Raw genomic sequence first — 17,040 nt, forward strand, 5'->3', positions numbered from 1 at the left:
AGTTTATCAGTCCTTGGAGGCACAAATGGTCTTTTTGTGTGTGAAGTATTCCTTTAACTGAACCCACGTGACGCCTAACCTCAAGCCTGAAACCGAAGCTGAACAAAAAAACAAATCTTCACCTTAAATATTAACAATTTACCTCGACAGCTTTTGACCTCAATGAGAAATGTGTCCCCACTGTGCAAACTGTGTGAACAGATTTCCATGAGTAACTCTCACACACACTCACACACACTCCTCCGGCGGTGTAATGTGGAAGCTATCGTGACAATCCTTCCAATAACTGCTGTTGTTTACTTTCTACCAAATACCTTGAGGCACTTCCTCTCTGCCTCTGTCCGACTCCCCATCAACTCAGTTTATTACACAGTCTAACCAATCAGATCGCTGCTCATCGCTCCCTTTGGCTTTCATTGAGGAAAGTGGATCCAGATCTGACCCAGTGAGGAGTGAAAGGTGCTCTGCGGTAGAGCTAGTGCTTCAAAACGCAAACAACAAACCTTAGCCTGACATAGAAATGCCATCATTGTCGTGGGCCGCAGCATATTGTGCTATATTTTCATACATCTTGACTAAACTCGTGGCCTATATTATTGGATATTTTGCACTATGCCATCTCATATTAATGGGTATTTTATAATGGGAATAATGTGGCAGATGGAATTTGGCAGATATTTCTGTCTCAATAGAATATAGCAGACAGTGTTTGGGTCATGGCCGACAGAAAGTGCTCCAAGATGTCAAACTCAACAATAAATCCGAAAAACATTTTCCTGATTTACATCATCAAAGTCACGTTGGGCTGGAGCTTTTCAGCAAATTGCATTAAAGCAGCTGAAGGGGTGGTTTTCTTGTGACAGTTTGATTTCATGTGTCAGCGGTTATTTGGTTGAATAGGGAGTTTATTGTGGCGGGATATCCCCGCTGTGATTCTGTGACAGAAGCTGAAATGTAACGTGGGAATAGTTTCAGCGCCACGAGCCTCCGACTCACGAGACACCGAGTGGGAAACGGACCGAACATTGTGAAAAACCAAGCTGTGCTTCTGAAGGATCGGTGGCGCTGTGTGTGGGCCGGCAGTGTTTATGTCGACTCACCTCTACACTGGCACTAATGTCTGTGTCTGTGTGTGTGTTTGTGTGTGTGTGTGTGTCTGTGTGAGTGTGTGTTAACGTGCAGGGAAGGAGGAATGATTGTGGGTTTGATCCGACTAATAGCCCATTGCTATGAACGACAGCTTATACAGCTTACCGCACACGCACACATTTATATAGGAAATAGACTAAATTGCATGCTCGCCGTACACACACACACACACACACACACACACACACACACACACACACACACACACACACACACACACACACACACACACACAGAGCGAGACTGACAGACCTTGTCCTGTCTCCCCGAAATCAGTGAGCCATAAGCACTAGCGCCAGATCTACCCAGCAACACACACACACACACACGCAGACATACACACACAGACACACACACACACACACACACTTCCTCTAACCTTACCCCACAGTGAAACACGTGTTTCTTTCAGTCATCCAATTCAAACAGATGGGAAGTGAGGAGAAAAGAATAGGAAATGAGACAGTGGGAGGGAAGTGAATGATGGAGCTGAGGAAGATGAAAAGATTTATAGGATGAGGGGAGAAAAAAGAACAGCGGGAGAGAAGAGTGTAAGAAAGAAGCGAAAAGAAAAGGAGAGAAGCAGGATGCACAATTCGAAAAAATGGAAAGAGAAATGAATGAGGAGAGAAGTTGAGCGGAACGAAAGTCATAGAAAAAAGACAGATGGACTTATATTTACTACAGACGAGTGCTGAATGGTATTAAATAATGTAAAATATGTTCCTTGTGGGCTTTTTAGTGTAATTTCAAAATAAAGAGGAGGGACAAGGTGGAGACGGGCGTTGCTCTGAGAGAGAATGAGGAGGGACAGAAAGAGAAAGGAGGGCACAAGTGTTTTTGCAATGTTCATGAACATGAAGTAATGAGAAGGGAAAAACTGCTGCAGGCAACAGAACTGGTCAGGCGTTCACACACACACACACACACACACACACACACACACACACACACACACACACACACACACACACACACACACACACACACGGTCTCTCAGATGGACTGGCTCTGCAGGGGGGCCAGACACAAGGGGGACCCAGAGACAGTGTGTGTGTGTTTGCTTGTATTTGAGATCATTGCACGAGGGAGAAGGTCACAATAACAAGCAAATCAGAGTAGAAAGTGGGACAAAAAAAACAAACAAAAACGGATCTATCAAGACAAACAGGCCATCTTCGTCACACTAAATATAGATATGTTACAGTGTAAAATGTACGATCACATAGAGGTAAGGCATTCTTATAAATTGGCAAACAACATTGGGAAAACATATTTTTGGCGTTCTTTAATTGCAACCACACATCAACCAAATTCTAAATTTGGGCATATTTCTTCACACAGTTGCCGTGCAGGATCCGTTCAGCCCAGAGTTGAAGCTGCGACGGTGATGATGAGTGTTTTGTTTGTTGTGGCGGTCCCTGTGGACTAAAGCGGTCGTGCTAGTCCCGTTAGCAAACCTCTCCTTTCCCCGCGCTCAGTCCTGCTTCTGCGTCTCCCTCGCCTCTCCAGCCATACGGCCGGGGCCTCCAGCAGCATGTCGGTGCCGGCTCCCAGCGGAGGACTGGCGGAGCAGAGAGGCGCAGCGATGCTGCTGGCCACAAGGGGAGCCGCTGCTGCCGGGCGCCGAGCTCTCCGCGGGTGGAACAACCTAGTTTCCAAGGAGATCTTTCCAGTTTGTCGACCAAGTTCATGATTGACGTCACGCAAAAAGCGCAATACACATAAATCAGAAGAAAATGCATATAAAAATCCCTAAAAAAACATTTAATTTAAAGCAAAAGACGTTTAGCAGCCGATGCAGACGGCTGTATTGATTAAAATCATATGAGACACATGAAAACTATGGCTGATGTAGACAGCTTGTCACAAAGTCCCATAAGTGTACATGGACACGCTCACATGTGTCTAAATGCACTTTGCATGACAGAATACACACACACACACACACACACACATAAACACACACACACACACACACTCTCAATGCGTACTTATACACTTTATCTTCGTTTACTCATGCAGGCACACGCACAATAGCAGACCCTCAAACAGACAGAAGAGAAATGGGTTACTATAAGAAGCTTAGACAGTGTGTGTGTGTGTGTGTGTGTGTGTGTGTGTGTGTGTGTGTGTGTGTGTGTGTGTGTGTGCACATATGATGCTATCTAAAGCATCTCATAACTGTTAGACCAGTGAACCAGGATGCTGTCAACAGAGTCTGTCTTTCTGTCTCTGACGCAGCTTCAATTGTCTCTTTGTGACTTTCTCTTCCTCCTCAGCTCAATTTGATTTCTTGTTGTCTTTCTCTCTTTCTCCGTTCTTATTTGTTTCAGGAGCGTACATGTAAACAGAGAAAGTAGAGGGACAGGCTTTTGAATGATTCAAATTGCTAGCTTTGAAACTCACCTGTTTTCAAGGAAGAAGTCACATAGTTTTTTATTTTTATTTCATTTCTTATATATTAGAAAAGAATTTAAAAGAAGGATTTCATTTTTGTCATGTACAAATATGCAATGACGATATCTTATTAATATGTATGTTGATTTTGTTTAACATCAGGTCTGTTTGATCATGTGATGAGACGATACAGTGGTGTGTATGTGTATGTGTGTGTGTGTGTGTGTGTGTGTTCTTCAGAACGAGTAACCATCATGCACTGGGGCCCGTACCTTTATTCCGTCTCACTTGAGTTCCACGATCTCTTTTTTTTTTAAACGCTCAGATCAATATCTCTTCTGAGCTTGTCCCTGCATTTCCTCGTGTTGCTAGTAGAGATGCAGCATCTTGAAAAAGTGCACTTTATTTACACGAGCAGATGCATTTTTCTCTTCTGGACATCCAGACTTTCGTCTTTCTGGCACTGGATCCTCTGAGGTGTTGCTCTCACGCTCGTACTCTGCTGTGTCTTTGTCTTTCCAGAGGACACAGTGTAAATAAAATACTGTGTTAGGTTGATTTTCTTTAGCCGGAACACCTGGAGCCGCTGCATATCAATTAATCATATTCCCCACATGGTCATTCTGAGGTTACATCCGTCTACCCACAAGATTTACATCCACATAAAACTACTGTAAGAAAGTGAAGACTTAATTGTGCCCAAAATGCATCTGCGACATGTTTTCTAACATTCACATTTGCTGCATTTACGTAATGTGGAGTCTGAGTTCTTCTATCTGGTCAATGAAGCTGAATTATCCATACTGGGAGTAATGGGATTGTTTTGCTGATACAAACAACACTTCTGAGTGTCTTCCCTGGATGATGTCATCACCCTGAAGTATAATCTCAGTCCACGGTGTCGCACTGCTTCACATAAATGTTTCTTTTTTTCTTTAACGTCTCTTAATATCCATTTTGTGTCACAGGCTCGGACTGTTCCCGTAACTTCACCAGTAGCACGGGTCTCATCGAGTCCCCGGGCTTCCCCGACAAATACCCCCACAACCTGGAGTGCTCCTTCATCATCATCGTCCCCTCCAGCATGGACGTGACCCTCACCTTCCTCACCTTTGACCTGGAGAACGACCCCCTGCCGGGCGGAGAGGGGGACTGCAAGTACGACTGGCTGGAAGTGTGGGACGGGCTCCCGGGAGGTGAGGCAGTTTTTTTTCGATGGTGATGATGATCTCGATGAAGGTGTAACACGAGAATTCAGCCAGTTCCCTTTCACAGAGCACATTTTAAGTGGTGCGTACTCTGCCCTGCCTACATCATTATTGACTGAGGTGGAGTAGCAACTATTTTGGTAGCGGTGCGTCGGATGAAAGCGAAGCTTACAGGCAGGATGTTGGCACCTGCTGTGGAGAAACAACTCAAAGTTTCAAGGGGAAAATACAAAAGGAGTCGCTGAGAGGAGGGAGGAAAGAGGGGGGGGGAGGTGAGAGGAGGAACGGGAGAGGGCTAGGATATTTCTGGTCGAGCTCCTCGGAGGTCTGGAAGAGTTTAGAAGAACAAAACTAAGGCACAAAGAACTTGGAGCCAGTGCCAAGAGATGGAAGAGGTAGAGAGAAGAAGAGCAGCAGTGGAAGGGCAGAGAAAGGTCCTCCACTCGCTGGGAAGACTGGAAGAAAGGAAGAAGTTGAGATGAAGAAACCAAGGCCAGAAGAGCACTGTGAAAAAAAGACACACAGGAAGATTCATAGGAGTTCAGGAAGCTGGAATAGAAGAGGGAGGAGGATTTGTCTTGGAAAATACATCTTTTCTCCAATTCTATTCTAGTTTTATCATAGATGTTGTTGTAGTTTGTTGTGTTGTACTTATTTCCAAATGCCCACTTTAGTTTTACAAATTGAACAACTTGATAGGAGATATTTTTAATTGCTTAATTCCCATATCTTGTAAGGTATTTATTTAATTTATTTATGAATACAGGCATCAAAGAGTAAACGGCATTAGTAGCAAAGGAGAGTAAACAATGCTGCTTCGCTACCTATTAATAGCTTTTGCTGTACAAATACTGTATATTTAGCCCGTGGAAGAAAGATAAGTCAGAGAGGAAACTAAAGCGGTTAAAGGAGGAAAGAAAAACGCCACGACATCGTTGCCACTTTTCAGGGGATTAAATAGAAGACAAGAGAGGTGAAGCAAAGTTAGAAGTCCCAAAAAATATTAATGAAGATGACCAGAAAGGCGAAAACAGAGGGATGGAGGAGAAAGAGAGGCTTATGCTGCGAGAGAGACTACAAGAAGGAAATCAGGATGAAAGGAAAGGAAGCACATTTATGAAGTGGGAGGAGGTTGAAAGGGAAGGAAATATCCAGGATGAGATTCAGAGGTGAAGGACGTAGTTTCAATCTCAGACAAACGGGAAAAGAACACAACCATGTTTGTTCCTTACAAGGTTAAAATGTGTTGAAGTGTTGTTTAGTGTGTCTGTGTTTGTACGAGTGTGTTTGTGTGTCGTGACAAGGCCAACTCACTCCGTCTCATCCGTCCGCAGCAAAGCATTGCTATCATTGTGTGTCTGTGTGTGCGTGTTACCACATACGGTACTGTAGATCTACCGGGGTCAGGCAAGGGACGAGTGTGCCTTCTGTCAATTTTAAAAGCTGCTGAAATGAAATTCACAAACACAGACGGAAGAAGAAAAATTAAACTGTTTTTGCCTGAAAGCCATAAATATGAGGAAAAAAATATATTCAATTTATTGGCCCCGGATATTTATGCAAACATGGGTCATTTATTTTTTAGAAATCATCTCTGTGGAGTTGATATTCTCTTACTCTTTTCTTTTTTTTTTTTCTTTTTTCCACACAAGACGAAAAGAGTTATTGCCGTGATTTGCTCTCAAGAGCCGTGTTTCAAATATCCAACGATTCCAAAAGAGAAGGAAAACAAAATCAATAGCACTGATCGATTGTTGGCTATTTTCTTCTCCTTCCTCCTCCACAAGCCGCTTTGTGTGTGTGCACACTATCTGTGTGTGTGTGTGTGTGTGTGTGTGAGAGAGGGAAAGAGAGAGAGAGAGAGCGGTCGGGGGGGTTGCAGGATGAATCAACTATCTGTGCTCCCACCCATCTACACACACAAGCACGCACACACCCCAGGGCTCTAAATCACACTCGTCTGTTTGTGTTGACATGTACAAGTTGTGGACTTAGAGAAGCGGACAGTAGGATTTACACACTCACACGTATAGTACACATTGTAAAACCACGTCCGGTCCAGAGATAGAGTTGATAGATGGAGGGAGGAGAGGTGATGACACGAGAGGGTGGAGTGATGAGCAGATGTCAGCCGGAGGCGGGAGGAGTGATGAAGGTAACGGCAGGAGGAAAAAGACGTCTGCAAGTAGCGAAGGATAGAGAAAAACATACGTGAGGATTAAGGGATGCAACGATTGATGAAGGAATAAAGAAAAGATGAAACCATCTTGACACCTGGATGCATGAGATCACTGCATATCACGAGTCCCAACAAATAAACCGATGACATCATTTTAACTCATCATAATCCAATAACTCTCGTTGGACCCACAGTGGGCCCTCTGATTGGTCGATACTGCGGCACCAGGGTGCCCCCTGAGATCCAATCATCGACCGGGATTCTCTCGCTGTCCTTCCACACGGACATGGCCGTGGCGAAAGACGGCTTCTCAGCTCGATACAACATGACGCACAAGGAAGTCAGTGAGAGTAAGTGACACAGCAGTAATTATTATTTCATAAAAAATTGTATTTTAAAAAATGCAAGAACGCCGGTGTGAATCTCTCCTCTCCTCACGTCCTGTGGTAGCGTTTCACTGCAGTAACGCTTTCGGTCTGGAGTCGGGGAAGATCACAGATGACCAGATCACGGCCTCGTCGAGTTTCTACGATGAGCGCTGGTTGCCGCGGCAGGCCCGCCTCAATTACCATGACAACGGATGGACGCCCAATGAAGACAGCAACAGGGAGTACATACAGGTGAGAGTTTACCTGCAGCGCTGCTGGAAGGCCTTCACAGAGCCTTCATAACCCTGAATCAATGACTCACATGAGCAGATATGAAACACTTTATCTGGTGGCCTTACCTCTGGTAAACATGAGCACGCTATAAATAAGAAGGAAACATTAACTAACGCGTTAACGCACATGAACGTTGATCAGATTCACCTTTTAATGGCCAAAAGTGTGTGCGCACCTCCACAGAAACCGAAATAGCATCGACTACAGATGCAAAGTATATATACAAAAAAAACAAAAATACTGAAAAATGATTCAAAAGACAAAATGCTTTCAAGGAGACTGATTTGAGAACATCAAAAGCTTTTTTTTCCCATTAAAGTTTTGAGGCATTTCCCCTTTTGGCACAAATCCAACATCCCAATCGTAAAAAAAAAAAAAAAAATCCAGACTCTTGCTCTCGAAAAAGTTGTCTCCGTCTCAACTAAAAACAGATTGCGCTCCTATTTTAATTGCATCTTCTCTTTTTTTCCCCCTTTGCGTTGACATGTCACACATAATAACTCCACCACAGCTATATTTGAGTCGGCGTATGCGAGTGTGTGGGAGCGAGGGCGGGCGAGCGAGCGAGTGGGAGGTGTAGTGATACCGAGGTTTAGCGGCGAGATGCCTGGGTAAGGCATTGTTTCCCGTATTTTATCACAGTGCCAACTTCCTGCCATCCCTGTGCCAAGTGTGAGTTATGAGGCTGTCTGGGTGAGAGGGGAAAGGGAGTGTGAGGTTTACTCACCCCTCAGACAGAAATGAATTCAAACCAGCCTGCGAGGCGCTCTTCGGTGAGACGCCTTCTATAAACAACAGATTATCTTGTCGGGTGTCACCTTCTCGTTGCCCTGCAAAGACCGCCCGCGGCTTCTTCTTTTTTTCCTGCGCCGCGCTCATTGTCGATACGCTCCGTGTCCATTAGGTGTAATCTCATGCGTGGTTTCCCTTCAGTAAGCTATCAGTTTGAACCCCGATGGCAGACGCCGTCTCGTCCATTTCTCATGATTTTAAGAGCAAATTGTGTCGGAGACTCATCGTCGTCGAAATCGTTTTTTCAAAGTTTGTGCCAACTGGTGGAGGATGCCAGCTGCTTGACTCTCAGTGTTCCTGACTGAAATCCTGCAGCACAGTTTCACCACAGACGAGCTCACAGAGAATATAAGGCCTCCTTTAGCGCAGCTAAAATATTCCATCGTCTCCAAAGCCGGTGATTAGACGACCCGAGATGTGCTGCTTCCACCAAAATGAATAAAAAATGCATCACCAGTTTGTTCAGTTAACAGCAAAAGAGCCTGTGAGGGATCCATGTTTTGCTTAAAGAGACCAGAACCAGACACGGGGAAACAATCACAGACAAACCACACACACACATTTGGAATAGACGCTGCAGTTCTGATGGTCAGAGCTCTGCTGAGGCCAAACTCTGGACCAGCAAACACAGGAAGGGACTGTGGCCAAGAGGCCGCGTGAAGCCAAGGTCCCATCAGCCTCTTCCTTCCTGTTTCACCTCCACTGCAGCTGACGGCTCACTCTCTCCAGCCCCCTCGCAAAATTAGCTGACATTTGCTCAACATGAATCGCTTGAAAGACTCCATATTTTTTTCATGGGATTCCTTTTTTTTCTCCTTCTCGTATAACTGACATTCAGATTGCCCGGTCAAAGCTCCTCCAACCCGTGAAGAGAGCTCTGATTCTGAATCATTGTTGGAATTGGGAACAAAGTTGTCCCGTGTTGCCTCTCCGTCTCTCTGGTCAGCGGTGTTGTGGTCGGGTCGCCACGTTCCTCTGAGGCTCTCAGCTGTTGCACTGCGTTAACGCTTTGCAGAGAGCAAGACCCCTCTATGTGTGTGTGTGCGTGTGTGTGCATAGGTCTGTGTTTGTGCATATGTGTGTGTGTGTGTGCAACCTCCTGTCTTGACAAGCAGCTGTCATGAATGCCAGCATGCCTCCCCTACTTGCCCCCCGGTCTCTTATAACCGAGCGTGTTCATGCGTGTCTGCGTGCGCGTGTCCGTGTGTGTGTTTGATGATGTGTGTGCCCACGCAGCTTCGGCATGTGTATGTGTGTGTGTGTGTTGCTATGTTGGCTCAAGAGCCACGTGTGTTGTTTAAATCTCTCTCCAGGGCACTTCCTCTGATGTGGCCTGCTGTGCTATTATTACGTTCTATTCTGCTTTATTCTATTCCATTCGGTTGTATTCTACCCTAATCTATTCTATTTTGTTCTGTTCTATTCTCTGTGATTCTATTCTGTTCTATTCTGTTCTACTCTGGGCTGGTCCAGTGAGGTGTGGTGCAGATTGATGGTGTGAGTTCTGGTGGCTCCGTTATTCTAACAACTCTGTGATTGATGAGGAGCCTCCCTGGGAACGTTCACTTAGCATACATCTCTCTCTCTCTCTCTTTCTTTCTCTATGCCCCTCTCTCTTTTCTTCTCCTTCTCGTTCATTCATTCTTCACCTTCTTCTATTCTCTCTCTCTCCTATTTCCCTTACTCCTCACCCCTCTTCAACTCCCCTCTCCTCGGTTCCGGGCCATCGATTAGTTGTCTTGGTGGATCTCTGCCTGGCCCTAAGTGTGTCTGTGTCTGTGTGTGTGTGGCTGTGAGTGTGTGAGTGTGTGTGTGTGTGTGTGTGTGTGTGTGTGTGTGTGTGTGAGTGTGTGAGTGTGTGAGTGTGTGAGTGAGTGAGTGTGTGTGTGTGTGTGTGTGTGTGTGTGTGTGTGTGTGTGTGTGTGTGTGTGTGTGTGTGTGTGTGTGTGTGTGTATTGGAAGTAATCTAAAACACCTGTCTCTCTGACAGATAACAAACGCAGCATTTTACCTCCCCCGGTGTTTTGTACGACTGTATATCCCAGTGGGATGCACAGCATACTCTCTCACACACACACAAACACACACACACACACGCACGCACACACACACACACGTTCTGATTAATCTACAGGTTTCAACAGCTCCATTGGTGGGGAATAAATGTTGTAACCTCCAGTAGAACCTTTCTCATCTCCGGCTCTTTATTTGTCTGCGGCCTCTCTTATTGTTCGGTGCAGCATCTCAACGTAGAACATAACTCATGAACAACGAGGGTTTAAACAGTTGCAGGTGTGCCGCGCTCCTGGTAACTGTAACTTCTGAACGTGCGTAATTCACTGAACGATTGGCATGATTTATTGCAATAATGTTTTTCTCATTATTCGTGTGAATTTGTGTCAATCTCTGCTCGTTACTTACACACAATCTTTTCTAAATAAACTACCATCTTTACAGGAAACAACTTGTGAATGTTTAGGCAACAAAACGACTTGTTTAAGTTTAGGAAGATTGTGGGTTAGGGTTAAAATAAATAAATCAACAATGACTTCTGGTTAAACACTGTACAACTATTTTAACAAAATCATGTTGGACCGCAGATGTAAGTACAAAATCAACATATAAAAGTCCCCATTAGCAGTCTTAAAACATATTAACCAAACAATATAATATCTTTTATTCTCTCTTTACAATTAGAGAGAGTGAAGAGAATAAAAAAACATGTCCTTTGTTACTTTCAATTGCTTTGTAGAGCTGCATTGTTCTGCTGGATCTGCTCATTTTGGGCACGGTGGAGCAAAACAAATGCACTACTTGAGGGACCTTGAAATGAAGCCTGCATTCAGCGCACAAGGATGTCCATGTATAATGCAACACTGCTCGCAGCATGCAGGACACGTAGCGTAGCATCCACAATCAGGATGGGGAGGTGATTATGGCTATTGTATGGGAGGAAATTAAAATGAGCCTCAGGTCATTACTATCGATCTGCAAGGAGAGAGAGAGACAGAGAGAGAGAGAGAGAGAGAGAGAGAGAGAGAGAGAGAAAGAGAGAGAGAGAGGAACGTAGAGCGGTGAAGGTGAGAGATGGAAGCTGATTAGTTCAGGTGTATATTTATGTGTTTGTGTCTATCTTTAACCAATTTAACGTTGTAAGAGCTTCAACAGGACGGGCGTTTTGTCAATTGTATAACATTCGATTTCTCGGTTGGAGAATGTGGCTGCGACTTCAGCTCATTATTAGTTCCCAGCCTGTTTGCCTCCTTTAATATTTCCCCCGTCCTGTCCTCCCTGCCAACAGGTGGACCTCCATACTTTAAAGGTACTCACCGGCATCGCCACCCAGGGCGCCGTTTCAAAGGAAACTCAAAAGGCTTACCATGTCACCACCTTCAAGCTGGAGGTCAGCACCAACGGAGAGGACTGGATGGTGTACAGACACGGCAAAAACCACAAGGTAGGCACGAATACACACACACATATAAACACAGCACATGCACAAACACACATATTCCTAAAAGGCAAAGTAGTAGTTAGGTGACGCACTCTCCTGGACGAGGCAGAGACGCATATGAAATGGAATATATGCAGCGACACTTGACCACAAACCCAAAAATCCAACCGGTGTCTGCAATTACAGCTGCTCCACCATCCGCTCGGTTGGCTCCGTCGAAAGGGTTTACGACCGAGCCAGAGTCGGCACACGTCTCCGAGCTCCTAGCGATAGCTGACGTCATGGAGCGCGGTAGTGAAACCTCCACGAGACTGCGCAGCCTGCTTCCCTCGTCCCATCTGGTTGGCGTTACTCACCGGTCAGAGCTCTGCCGCACGCCGACCTGGTTGGACAGGTTTCTAGGCCGTTTCTCTCAGTGGTGTTAAAGCACGATGAATCATCAGTCGGCGGTGCTGCAGTCTGTGGGGGCCGGGGGAGAGATGAAGCAGACGGCACCCGGGGTCTTTAAAATGGTTGCAACTGCAATTAAAGTAGAGGAGCGTTCCAGCGGTTGCGGCTGTTTCTTCCATCAGGGCCGTTCTCCCAGCGCTACAGCGGTCACACATGTTTGTCCTGCGGGCTAACGCCACGTCTAGCTCTGTGCCGTAAAGCCGCTAATACATGCACACACACTCACAGATGCAGACGTGCAGGACAGCGCTAGCGCTTCTCCTGCTCGGGGAGGGAAACCGGAGATGCAGTCTAACCATCTGGGGTTCCTCTGTGCACTGCAGAGTCCATGAGGCTTATCGATGGAGCTCGCTCCCAGAGACAGGATTGATGGATGAAACGCAGTGGAGAAAGGCAGTCTGGGAGAAAATAAATACATTTATTGAGGAATGATAGAAGAATGAGGACAAGGAGGTGGGTGTACAGGACGTGTGTTTAAGTTGAACAGAAAAAAAAGCACATTTTTGGTAGTTTAACTGGTAAAGTATGAACCAATTCAATCAATTAATTCACCATCACTCAGTTGTGTTGACAAATAGCAATATTTGGCTGACACCAGGCTATTTATCAAGAAGAATACCATATTATTAATACCGTTGATGATGTTAAAGATGATGTGTTGAGATGTCAGACGTTGGTGTCACCACCCACAATCCCTCTTGATACCCCCGTAATCCCGAAAAGCTGCGATCAGGGCCCGGATGCCTACGAGAGGGTGTGCATGTATGTGTGTGTGGAGGAGGAGGGGTTTAGAATAAATCAGCAGCAATTTCTGGATGAACATCCCTCGAACAGACACACACACACACACACACACACACAATATGCACATCCTCAAACCAACTGGTGAGCCCCCGTGGTGAGCCGGTCTGTGCTGTGTAATCTGATGGTTCAGCTCAGGGTCCTCCGTTGTTTCATTTGATCCTCTGCTGCGAAGCGTAATCTCATCTGTACGATATGGATATTAACCAGATACAGTATACGAGTGTTTTGACATACCGACACTTTGTTCTTGTCTGCACACACAACATCTATGACGTGGCTTTCCGTCCAGGGAAAAGGATCATTGTTGCTCCTCCTGTCCATATATAGAGGGTCTAAATATGTTTTTATTTGTTATAGTGGGTAACGTGAAAATGAAATTCACCATGAATGAACTGCGTACGGGCTTTTAATTTGGTAAGCGTGTTTAAATGCTTCCTCCGTCCGTCCTGAGAGGTAGATATGAAAGAGGAAGCTGAGAAAAAGACAAAGAGCGGCATGGTCATTTATGTGATGATGAAACGATGGCGTCAGCATCTTGAGGCCAAATGTCAGCTGACATACCTCAGGCGGCCAATCGGCGACTGCCTCGCCTCCTCCACTGTCTTCCTTTTATGTCCGAAAGACATATAAATAACTCAACGGCCAGTGGCCAACAAGAGTGTTTTACGGCCCTGGATGTGTAAAATGCTGTGTTTGCATTCACAAGATAATCCAAAGAGAAAAAAACTGTTTCAGATTTGAGGACAGATCATGGATCAATCCAGGGATCAGCTCGAAGCATGCACATTAATGTAAATGTCCACAAACGCCACACAGCATGATTTATTTATGACTTTTATTCAAGATACAGTAGCTTTTCCACCAATGCCAGAGATGCATCTCGAAGTGTCCCAACTCTGTGAACCGTCTCTGAACTCTTCATTTATCCATTCATCTCTCACCTGACATTTTCACTCACTCACTCACCTCTTCACTGGTTCTCTCAAAGCTCTGTCATCCATCAAATCCTCCCTCCGTGTCCTCGCACTTGCTCTCTTCACATCTTCATTCACCGTACACCCTCCACTCTTGCACTCCTTTCCATCCCTCTTCTTTCCTCTCCCTCGGCACTCCATCACTCGCTCGCCCTCCCCCCGAATGTTTCTGAGAAAGCCATCATGAGGCAGACAGGCAGGCTTATGCTGCTCCACCACATTTTTATGCTCGACTTCAGCCCTGGTTTGGTGTGTGTGTGTGCGTGCGTGTGTGTGTGTGTGTGTGTGTGTGTGTGTGTGTGTGTGTGTGTGTGTGTGTGTGTGTGTGTGTGTGTGTGTGTGTGTGTGTGTGTGTGTGTGTGTGGGTGGGGGGTTAATCTGTAAGAATTATTAAGCTTGTGTTTTATGTGCAACATTCCTAACTAAAAGGAGGACAGAAATTAATGGTAACATGGATATTAAGAAAAGTAAAGTATTAGCAGAGCAGACTGTCTGTCCTCATGCAAACACACACAACAGCAGAAAGACACACACACACACACACATTTGTCGTAAGTTAACGCTTGTCTCGGATGAGTAACTCTTAAACACAACAGCCACTGTGCGCACGCAGACACACACCCTGGTTCCAAACATCTGGGAGCCAGCCCACCGTCACACAAGCTCACAGTGATTTGTGCGATCTGTTATGTACTTAATAATGCCGGAAAAGGCATCTAGTGAACCAGATGGGAAATGTGGAATACATGTTAAAAGTGCAGGGACTTTTGGGGAGAGACGGAGAAGTAATATCCACACCGCATTTGTTCCCATTGTACTCAGGAGTGACAGGTAGGAGAGAAAGAGCAAGAGGGGAAAGAAGCAGACACCGTGAAAGACACAAGGGGAATACCAGACCAATGTGATTATATTAGAACCATCATTGCAGAACAAGTATGCGATTCTTTGCCAATTTCTGTTTTATGTTTTTTTTCTAAAATATTTCCTCTGTCTTTCCATCCAGAAATGTTTCTTATACTCCTCTGGTCCTGTTTTTAATTAGAAGCCGCCATTTTTTTCATATCCCCTCTCGCCGATCAGGTCACGTCTAGATAATGTTTTACCGCTCGTGGGAAACATCACGAGAGCACCGACACGGGAGTGTGATACAGGAACGGGAAGAAGAAAAAGATCACCGGTGTAACTTTCGCGATGCTGTGATTCAGTGCGCACAATTGGCCGCGGGCGCGCTCATGGGAGGTTGGGAAAGCAGCAATTTTCTGTGACCCGAGGTCTCAAGTGTAGACATGATGTTGTCTTAGTTTGACTCTTCGTCTCGAGGAGTCGGAGACCTTTTGCCGGTAGAGGTACATTTGAGCACGACGTGGTACAAATGTCATTACGTGGCCCTCCTGAATTGCTGCAGGCGGCGCTGTCTGTGGCCATTACGGCACTGGACCTCTGCCAAGACCAAAACCTCTTATTCCCACCTTAATCTGCGGGAGAGAGGATGGATGGAGAGAGGAGGGATAAAGGTGGGAAACGTGGGTGGAATCAGAGAGAGGGGAAGGGATCGTGACGCGAGGAAAGTCGAAGAAATTAAGAAGGAAAACATAAGCAAAAGGTCAAACGGTCAAGCATTGAAGTGATAGAGAGGAGAGAAACTGAGCTGAGGGAGGTTGAGAGGTGGAAACCGAAGGGAGAGAAGCGAGGTTCATAGGGGAACAAGTGAGTGAAGGAAAGAGGCAGAGAGGGAGAGAAGAAGTGTTCACTGGGGAGCCGCGGAGCAGAAGAAGGAGGGATGGACGGATGAACGGAGGCATGGAGGAGAGGAGGAATAATGAGAATAACAGACAAGGGTGTTGACCACAAATCCCTGCGGGTAGATCAGAGGTCTCCGCAACACAGCCTGTAAGGATGTCAGGAGAGGGGAAATTAAATAAAACGACAGAGTAGTGGGAGAGAGAGAGGAGGAGGAGGAGGAGGAGGAGGAGGAGGAAAAAGGCAGGAGGGAGGGCGAGGTCAAAGGGTAGAGCGAGGAAAGAGTTTGTGACAAATGAAGAAAGAAAAGCTGAGAGGAAAAAGAGAGAAACGGGACAACGAGGGATATTATAAGGGCGCCACATGTCGTTTAGTTTGTGACTTAACTGTCACACACACACACACACACACACACACACACACACACACACACACACACACACACACACACACACACACACACACACACGCATACCAGGATTTAGCTGTCAAACACAGGTTACCTCCCTGAAGTCTATGTGTGTATTCGTCCTTGTGTGATGAAATGAGAGGAGATGGGGGTGTTTTACTATTTTATAACTCTATCCACACACCCACACACACACATACAGATACTCACACACACACACACACACACACACACACACATACGCACATATAGCACGGGCATTTGAATAATTCAGCGTGTCTGCTCTGGTCCTCACTGGCTGACTGACTGTGGCCCTGTGGGCTCATGACACACACACACACACACACACACACACACACACACACACACACACACACACACACACACACACACACCTGTTCTTTTCTGTCCCGTGAGGTGAACATATTCCTCTGCTCTTTTTCTATACTGTGGTTACGCTTTTGGGTCGTCAACTTTTGACTATAAACCAGAAGCAGCCGCACAATATGTGTCCTGCCGCCCTGCACACTATTGTTATTCAGCAGAGTGAGTGTGTGTGTAAATGAAGGAGAAAACGGTATTCACTGCATGTTCATCGCCTTTGACCTTCACTGAGAGATGAAAGTACCACTTGGAAGATTTATCTTGCTTTGCATTGTTTTTTAAGTGTTGGTCTGAAGCAGTTCTGCTTGTTTTGTTGCGTGTGTGTGTGTGCGTAAGTGTGTGTGCGTGTGTGTGTGTGCGTGTGTGTGTGTGTGTGTAAGAGAGATAGAGAGACACAGAGGAGAAAAAAGAGGTGTAAAGTTAAGCATCTGTTCC

General features: G+C 45.7%; 1 protein-coding gene across 1 annotated transcript in view; it reads left to right on the forward strand.

The window, feature by feature from the left end:
* The window catches only part of LOC137782629 (neuropilin-2-like), an 88,738-nt gene that overhangs the window by 29,353 nt on the left and 42,345 nt on the right, over window positions 1-17,040 (forward strand). The window contains exons 4-7 of the mRNA XM_068572072.1: window positions 4,518-4,745; window positions 7,131-7,286; window positions 7,387-7,556; window positions 11,692-11,847. Coding sequence (XP_068428173.1) covers window positions 4,518-4,745; window positions 7,131-7,286; window positions 7,387-7,556; window positions 11,692-11,847 — 710 coding nt within the window. The remainder of the gene's footprint in view (window positions 1-4,517; window positions 4,746-7,130; window positions 7,287-7,386; window positions 7,557-11,691; window positions 11,848-17,040) is intronic.

Source organism: Clinocottus analis, unplaced genomic scaffold (assembly GCF_023055335.1).
Source record: "Clinocottus analis isolate CAN_PGR_092001 unplaced genomic scaffold, fCliAna1.0.p SCAF_12, whole genome shotgun sequence".
In the NCBI taxonomy this organism is placed as follows: Eukaryota; Metazoa; Chordata; class Actinopteri; order Perciformes; family Cottidae; genus Clinocottus; species Clinocottus analis.